Genomic DNA, 9,095 nt, shown 5'->3' on the forward strand with positions numbered 1-9,095 from the left:
TAACTAGAAAACTTTCGACACAGAAAAGGCTCGCCACATAGACAGAGGGCCAGCCACTCCGACAAGAAAGCTGGTAGTACTACCGAACCACCGAAGACGGTCTTTTATTTCAACGAATGTGTCTGGCCGCTTGAGCATTTCACCTCCTCTAGCCTTACGATAACAGTAGCGCCTTGTAGACGGGCGTTAATCATAAAACGGAATAAAAGAAGAATAACAAGGAGTTGAACATTTTGGAAACGCTGACAGTCAGCCAATTTTCAAACCTCTTATCATGTGGTATTTGTTACACTCTAGCACCTGTGGTACTGTACTTTATATATCTTGAGTTAGATACGGGAATTCCAACTGCCAATTAAAAATCGGAGTGCAATATTGATAACCTGGCTGTGCAAGTCCTTGAAACGCCAGAATAGGTGTCTCGGCCCTATTCTTGGTTTGGCGCTGAAGAAAATGTGGTTGCTTTTCTTGGAAACTATCAAGGGCAAAGCCAAATGTTATTGGACAATTAAGACGCCCTAGGAACAACGGAAAGGAAAGGAAAGAAAAGAAACACTACCTTTTAAATAGGCTCTTGGAAGGTTTCCTTCTAGAAACGTGACCTATGCGGAGTCGGTTTTTCACCCAGTTTAACATTGTTTACTATAATGGTAAAGGTTCGGCACGCAACCTTGCCTTCACAATGTTCAAATTCAAGATAACAAGATAACAGTTAACTAATTAGTTCTCGTGGTCCTCGTGTTCTCTCTTTCACGTGCAGACAGAGGTCGTATTTATCAGAGAATGTCTCTGTTCTACGTGTACAGACGGCAAGGGCTCAGTACGTGAAAAGTGTATCTCACTGCGCCAAATTGAGCTAAATTGCGCCAGGCATTCGCGAATCGGTGCAAAACGTCGTCCTAAAATCGCGATTTCCTACCGCAATTTGGCGCACCATATTGAGATAGTCACTTAACATAAGCTGATCACATCACGCTCTGCTATCCTCCCTCTCACATTTATTATGATAAAACATCGATGCGACTTACTGGTCATCTCTGTTATCACTGGTCAGGATAGCCTGGGTGCCGGACCGCCGTGCTATCAAATGTAGAAATTCTTTTCACTACAGTCACTGTCTCTAATGTCCCGAAAGTAGCAATAGACAACCTACATTTATTGTGTAAGTCACAATTCTTCTAAATGTTGGTCTTGTCAAGTTTAGTCTGTATTTATATTGTCATTTAAGAACACAGAATGAATGGATGAACCAAGGAGGTTAAAGAAAGAGTCTTTCTTTAACCTCCTTGGATGAACCCTATCGCACGACATTTGTACACGGTACAATGTAAGGCAACAGCAATGAATCAATTTATACAATGACACTCGTCTAAAGTCTATGACTACAGGAATGGCGTATTGACATAGTGTAATATACAAGTTCAACGTTTCGGTCTGATACTGTACAATACATTCTCTCTTTTTTAGAGCACTACATATTTGTTGGCCTAAAGGCTTTCATGTAGTCTGGACATGACATAAGTAGATTGAAAATACATGACATTCTGCTTGCCTTTGGTAAGGGTCTACTAGACTTACATGTGATCATATTCATTAATTTTTGTCTACCTACATTATATTTGGGGCATGTCATTAGAAAATGATATTTATCTTCAACGATATCTTGACGTGAAGGACGTTGCCTCTGGTTGGCGGATATATTATGCTACCGACCTTTTTCTATTTTCTAGTAGTGTGAACTGATTCTTAATTTGGTTATGTTAACTATCAAAGCTTGACCTTAACTTTCATATAGTAAGTTTTTTAGGCACAACCAGGGAGTGCGTACTTCCAACGTTTCAATACCTACCAGACACCATCATCAGGGTAGAATGACTGGAAACTACTTCTCACTGCTACTTATAGCCGATGTAGGTGGCGCTGCAGCAGCAAGAATGCCGTCCCAAACGTGGCTCAGCTTGTATACCCCCTCGTCTCTGTTCCTGACCTTAACTGTTAAAGTGTAGATTGTTTGTCAATTTTGAAGTGCAAGTTGGAGGAATAGGCATCGTTACACAGAAGGACATTCAGACATCGCTCCGCTGGGGGGCGTTTCTCAGGCTCACCGTCCCAACACTGCTGCATGAGTTCCCGCCAAAAGTAGATGGGTACAGCACCTGTGGGAAACGACGGTCTCGTACCAGCTGCTACCTCCTTGATGAACTCCAGTGGCTGCGGTGCCCCTTTGAAGATGACGTCACCATACCACAACTCCCACAGCATCAGCCCGAAGCTGAAAATGTCAGCCTTCCTGGTGTACTTGCGACGACTGCCAGAGTACACCTGACGGTGTGAAATCAAACAATATATGTCATTATCAGGGTCATCTCTGAAAAATGTAAAACAACAAAGTGGCACTCAAAGTAAATAGAAACAAAGAACAACAAAAAACGTTTGCATAACCCAAAAGACAGTTTCGGGTTTACATTAATCATCCGGTTAAAATGGCCTTATTGTTTGTACACCAACAGCACTAACAAGAAATGTAAATCTGAATTAGGGAGAAAATCTTACATTTGCATTATCACAAATTCCATGTAATAAAAATATCAATTTGACTCTAACGTCATCAAATTACTTGGACAATTCCTCAGTTTGACTTGCTCTATCTCGTTGATAAGTGATAAATATCGTTAACTACTTTGTACGAAAGACCCATCGAATTTACGGTCGACAATCTTCATGCGGGAAATTTATGTTATTTAAAGATGTTGGAGTAAAACCAAGGATGAGGCTGCGACTAGAATGTGTTTTGTCTGTATACATGTACTTGTCAGTTAATCGTCTTCGGTACGGTATATATGTACTTGAAAGTAAATTCACTGGATTGATCGAAGAATAAAGCTCACCCACCTCGGGGGCGGCGTACAATAGTGTCCCACATTGCGTCCCTGTTACTTCGTCTTCCACTTTCGAAAGACCAACATCACCTAACTTCACGATATCACCTTCCGACACCTAGAGAAACAGAAATAAAAAGTCATCCTTAACTCAACCTCAATCCTTAAGATACATTTTCAAGGGGTCTACCGAAAGTGCGAAAAGGAACGAAAAGGAACGAAAAGGAACGAAAAGGAACGAAAAGGAACGAAAAGGAACGAAAAGGAACGAAAAGGAAAGTACCGAAAGTGCTTCGCTCGCGCTTTCGGTGCTTTCCTTTTCGTTCCTTTTCGCGCTTTCGGTACTTTCCTTTCCGTTCCTTTTCGCTCCTTTTCGTTCCTTTTCGCTCCTTTTCGTTCCTTTTCGCTCCTTTTCCTTCCTTTTCGCACTTTCGGTACACCGTTTTCAAGTAGCTATAGCGGTAGTGCAATGGGATTTTGTTACGGCTCACGTTTTGGCCAAGCACACTGGGTCACGATAAGAGTGTTAACCGGTTCGGTACCAGGTCGTTTCGCCACAATGTCACTTCCCCAACACCATTTCGGCACAAGGTAAGTCGTTTCGCAACAAAGCACAATTCATTTCGCCACATTTGAATCTTATTTCTCTAGATGGCCTAATAGCATTATAAATCGTATTCCTAACATCACTTAGAAAATATGTCATGATTTCATTCGCTGACATCCATGAATGCGCAAGTGATGTTAAGAATACGATTTGTTTCACAATTGTGTTTTGTTGCGAAACGACTTGTGCCTTGTTGCGAAACGACTTACCTTGTAACGAAATGGCGTTGGCGAACTGACACTGTGGCGAAACGACCTGTAAATGTTGGTTCTTTTACGTGCAGAAGTTTCACGCCATAAGCTCCCCACACACGTAATTATTGACTTTATGTCCCCATCCGAAAAGGACCATGCGACTCTTTTCCAGTCGTGCCCAGACCCGGACAAGAACCTGAGGCACTACCGCCAGAGTTGAGACGAATAGTGCGCCAACGTCTACACTAGGCAAGCAGAAACGACAACAGAGAAAAATTATTAAACAAAGGGACCATTTACCAAAATGTTTTCCATTTTAAGGTCTCTATGTAGATAGCCCTTCCTGTGTATGTACTTCATTCCTTCTGCAAGTTGGATGGCGATGCCTGTGACGTGTTTCATTGCTGCACCTTGCTTTGTAGAATACCTGCAAGTTGGTAATTCATACCCAATTAGCACACAGAACATGCAATTCTACCATCAAAATCACGGAACCTGCACATTATAGAAAAAGTGGGAAGGCTCACCGGTCTCCTACTTCATCTGAAGTTGTCAAACCCAATAGAAGTAATTATATGTTGGTGTAGCCTGGGTACCATCCTCCTAAGCAAAAACTGGCTCCATCTTTTTGCTTACTAAACCACGGTTACTACTGAGGATGGTACCCAGGCGTTGATGTAGCATAGAATCATTTTATAACGTTCAGATGTATTTAATACTCTATTCTTTTCATGCCTAAAGTTATCGAACCTAACAGAAGTAGTTGAGGTAGTTATATGTTAATGTAGCCGGGATACCATCCTTGGCTCAACCTTTTTCTTGCATAACCACGATTGCTACGTCGATATGTAGCATAGAAATTTTTTTCTAACGTTTTTGTATTCAGTACTCCATTCTTTTCATGCAATGTTCTTGTTATAATATTCTGTGAATACTTAAATTTATTCTTTTTTCAATAGTTAAAATCCGTACACATTGCTGTAGGCTTAGCATCTCATAGGACTTTGGTTTGTGATTCACGGCCAGTAGTATTACATTCTCCGCAAGGAGGCGGGGGAGGGGGCAGATGATTTACGCAAGCCTGGTCTAGTCTCGTGTTCTCTCGCGTGATCGAGACTAGGCCATTCTCCGTGACCAAAATGTGCTGTCAGACATCGAAAATTTGGAGATAAGTATACCTTTAAAATAGTCACTGATAAAATTAATAGTAACCATTACCTTTCAAGTTTCCCTGGGATTTTCGCAGAATTTTTCTGTACGTAGTGCCTCAGGTTCCCCGTACAGAGTTCTGTTACCAGGACATACCGACTGTCACCATCGGGATTCGTCAGAAGAAAACTTCCAATCAACTTCAGAACGTTCGGATGATCAAGCGATCTGTGTATAGTAAGAAAACACAGCTTATCAAGATATTTTAAAAAATTAATAAATACATTTTTAATCATGTATAAGGTCAAGAATGTACTAATGGCGTCGGGCGGCGTAACTGCAGGGTATTTCATTTATCCTAGAACCCAGAGGTCCTGGGTTCGAATCCTGCAATGCCACCGATTTTGTGCCCTTGAGGAAGGCAATTTTCACGACATTCCTCACTTCACATGTAAAAATGGGTACCTGACTTTGGTTGGGGAGGTAAACGTGGTGGGAGGAGAGGGTTTGGCTTAGCCTTCCAATAACCCACAAACACATACTAAGAGACCTTAAGATGGCATCTCACTGCACTTGCGTCAAGATTGCGTCACTGCGGGGTTCGTTCACTGCGTCACTGCTTTGTTATTTTCTCCAATGTTTTATAGTTTAGATATTGCGCAATACGTAAAACTATGACTTCATTCATTCGTCCCATAGCCTTAATCAGTCGTAGGGGCAGCACAACATGTTGTGCTGTATCAATAGGCATGTTAGTCCCCTGGCGGCGCCTATCTCCTCTCCGACTATGAATTAGAAGACGACAAAATACACAAAAAGTCAGAAAATCCGTTCTTTATCTCTTAAATTCGTTGAGTATCTCCCCGCAGTGACGCAACCTTGACGCAAGTGCAGTGAGACACCGCCTTTCCAACGATACGAAGTTTAATACACCGGAAGATAACATGTTGTTGCGAGGTTAACTAACGTGTTAACGAAGTTGGAGGACAAAGTGTGGCAGAAACATCAGCAAGTTGATGGTGGCCACCTAAACACTAAGAAGAAGACAATGACGGCCCCCCTCAACGAAGACTGACATGCGGCAAGTATGAGTGAGTGAGTGGGTAACTAACTATATTATGATTAAGTGAAAGTATGTTTTTCGACGCACCTCAGTACTTTCCCCTCTCTGACCACATCTGAGACGTTATTCTCTGAGAGGGGGTTCCGGATTACCTTCAGAGCGACAGGAACGACACCACTTTCCCTTCTAAGTCTGGCTCTGAAGATGTCTGCAAAACTGTAAAAATACATTTTTAGTAATGACCCTCGTCAAATAAGCAGGGACATTGATGCAATGGTTCGTAAACAGTTGATATAATTAATATAGCTTGATAATAACTTTATTGCAAGATCATGCCCGTGGGCTAATTGCAAAGTAAGACAGTGGTATACATGTACAGAACATGGATATGTCATCTATCTTAAATCTATGTCTATTTAAACTATCTGAGGGGGTTGATTTCTTTTCTGTTTGCAATGGGAGATGAACTGTCCAACGTTTTCATATATAAACGGGTGGGACGAATTAAGCATGAAGATTGTTTTTTGTTGGTCGTTTAGGTGTGAAAAGCTTGGGAAAATTTTGTAGATTTCTAGGAATAATTTCCTTCTTTCGGGTTAGTATTGTGAACATTTAAAAAAAAAAGGCAAAATGTAGTTCATCTTCCACCGCATTTCCTGTAAAATATTTACAAGTTTGGTAAGTAAGAGCCAAGGCTAGTCTATAAGAATTCTATGCAGATTCCCTGGCTGATAGGATCCGGAAGACAGTATATATATGGACCAAGACATGGCGGCTAGTTATTGTTTTGGCCCATACATACTGTCTTTCCATCGGTGGTTCTGCTTGAAGATTGAGAAATTACGCTGTCATGTCATGTTAAAGGCAGAATGAAAACAGTACGGGTACATGCCAAAGTGCAAAAAATAACTTTAACAAAGACCTGCCAGTCCCAATAGGCATGGACCTGTCCCAATCCTCGATGTCGTCAGGAACGATGTCGCGCGTCTCCAGGTGATGGACATGAAATAGTTGCAGCTTACTGTTGGAAGAAGAACGAAAAGTGTATTATTTCCCCCCCATCTCGAAAGACAATGGCAAACAGGGTCGTTTAGGCGACCCGTCTGCCTGGCCTGCACGTGACTTTTTAAGGCGAAGAGTGTGTGTGTGTGTGTGTGTGTGTGTGTGTGTGTGTGTGTGTGTGTGTGTGCACTTCCTTCTCCACCCTCTCGTCTACTGGCGCACTAAGTCTCACAGGGACAGAACGGTATGCCACGTGTAAGACGGACATTGTGCCTTTCCCAAGGGCACAAGATTGGTGATACGGCAGGATTCGAACTCTGGACCTCTTGGGCATGAGCCCAACGCGCTGCCGATTGCGCCATGCGATCGCACTGAAAAGTGCATTAAAGGTATATGTACTAAAGTTTATCTCACTGAAGCATGTGAGTGATACTGCGTCTGAACCGTCTTCCTCAGAGTCGGACCCAGGCACTTACATGTATACGAAATGGCAATGTAGGCCAATGAACAAAAATCATTAAGTTACTGACCGGAATCACCTCACCTGATCAACGTCTGACACTCATTGGCTACCGGTTGAACTTCACGGATGATAGCACTGTTGGACCGTACTTCATGTGAAAGGTCCTCCAGCAACTTTTCATTAGCTTCCATGGTGGACACAAGTTCGTTCTGGAAGAAAGTCACAATGTCGCCTTAGTAGAATCTTAACAGAGATATAACTATATTCTATAATCTATAACTGAACTATCTGTAGAGGGATGTCACTGTGGCTCAACTGGTAGCAGCTCCACAGTTGAGCTCCTGGTTCCAGTTAATTGGTTAGGGCTAGCAACCCCGGAATACACCCTAGCTGTTACTGAAACAGCAAGGAAGCTTACTGCCCTATTTGAAACTAGGCACTACAAGGGCTCAACAAACAAACAAACGAACGAACGAATGAAATCATCTGCAACACTATCGAACCTGGTGTGTCCATTAACGATGGCCGAAAAAAGTTGATTAATAGAATTTTCTCAAGAAACAACTTTGACTGAAATGTTTGGTAATTTTCTTAATGACAATTTTTTAAATGGCTGTTCCTGCTTTACCAATATGTCTAGCGTTTGAAGGTTTCCAAAATCATTAGCTTAGTGTTGAAATAAAATTTTAGCGGTTGGAAAGGTAAGGCAGGTATTCAATGACAGAGTACTACCTTAAGACGCTCCATGTGTCTTTTGAGATTCTTGAGCTCTTCGGACAAAAACTCCCGAACTGAATCCTTGGTGAGCGTCTTCAGATACTCCCTCGCATACTCAGACATGTAGATAACAGGGTCGGCACTAAGGGAAAGAAAACAGTTCATTTACCCCCGTAAATCGTTTCATCGTGTCGGTAGATTCCTGGTACATTCAGTCGGCTCTACGCACCACGTGCAGGAGGACGAATGAGTGAGTGAGGTTGGTAGATCAATTGAACAAAGTCTTTATCGTTCGACAAAATTCCATTAGTTCTTCAGTAAACGTTTCGACGACCATCTGTCGCCTTCATCAGTACAAAATGAAACAAATACAATCGGTGCTATATGAACAAGACAGAGTCAGTGCAATCCGAACATTACAATGTCATGTAATTACAATAGGTAAAGTTCGGATTGCATTGACTCTGATTAGTTCATATAGCACCGATAGTGTTTGTTTCATTTTGTACTGATGAAGGCGACAGATGGTCGTTGAAACGTTTACTGAAGAATTAAAGGAAGGTTGTGTAACGAAAAAGACTTTGTTCAGTTTCTTTACCCGTTTAAGGAAATTAAGACCTGGTGGCTGATGAACGCAACGAAAGAAAAGGAAATGAAGAATTTTGACAGTCAACAATGAAACACAAATCACTTCACTGTATAATAGCAACTTTTGGCGCAACAGTATTCACTGTATTCTACTCACTTGAACCGACGGACGAGTCGCCTCTGCTCTATACTGGTCTGGGCAGCGATGAGACCCATTACTGGTAAAGAGATCACAGCTGGAAAATGTAAAAAATGCGTAAAAACATTGCACCAAAAGGTCTTCGTTTTCCTAAAAAATGTACCCTGTATTGCTAGGAAGCGTGTTAGCTTTGCAGGTAGGTTTATAATATGCTGTCACATCACGTTTTTTTGCAGGAATCTACGTGATTGCCTTGTCACGCTGTTTTTTCTCTATTCATATTTCAGCCATACA

At 41.8% G+C, this 9,095-nt stretch overlaps 1 protein-coding gene across 1 annotated transcript; it reads right to left on the reverse strand.

The window, feature by feature from the left end:
- Positions 1 to 1,958: 1,958 nt before the first annotated feature.
- Positions 1,959 to 4,095, reverse strand: LOC118403352 (serine/threonine-protein kinase STY13-like). The gene is made up of 3 exons (XM_035802057.1): positions 3,981 to 4,095; positions 2,893 to 2,997; positions 1,959 to 2,322 (listed from the first exon to the last, which is right to left on the reverse strand). The coding sequence occupies exons 1-3, from the start codon at positions 4,080 to 4,082 to the stop codon at positions 1,996 to 1,998; spliced, it is 534 nt and encodes a 177-aa protein (XP_035657950.1). The 5' UTR covers positions 4,083 to 4,095; the 3' UTR covers positions 1,959 to 1,995.
- Positions 4,096 to 9,095: the final 5,000 nt, after the last annotated feature.

The sequence above is a fragment of the Branchiostoma floridae genome, chromosome 16 (genome assembly GCF_000003815.2).
Source record: "Branchiostoma floridae strain S238N-H82 chromosome 16, Bfl_VNyyK, whole genome shotgun sequence".
Lineage (NCBI taxonomy): Eukaryota > Metazoa > Chordata > Leptocardii > Amphioxiformes > Branchiostomatidae > Branchiostoma > Branchiostoma floridae.

What these genes read in the sequence shown, in the direction of transcription:
- LOC118403352 (XM_035802057.1), bottom strand. Translation starts at nt 4,082, where the DNA reads ATGAAACACGTCACAGGCATCGCCATCCAACTTGCAGAAGGAATGAAG. An exon ending in TTAAAATGGAAAACATTTTG is followed by an intron (nt 2,998 to 3,980) that starts GTAAATGGTCCC and finishes CTGTTTCTCTAG; the next exon opens with GTGTCGGAAGGTGATATCGT. An exon ending in TATTGTACGCCGCCCCCGAG is followed by an intron (nt 2,323 to 2,892) that starts GTGGGTGAGCTT and finishes TCACACCGTCAG; the next exon opens with GTGTACTCTGGCAGTCGTCG.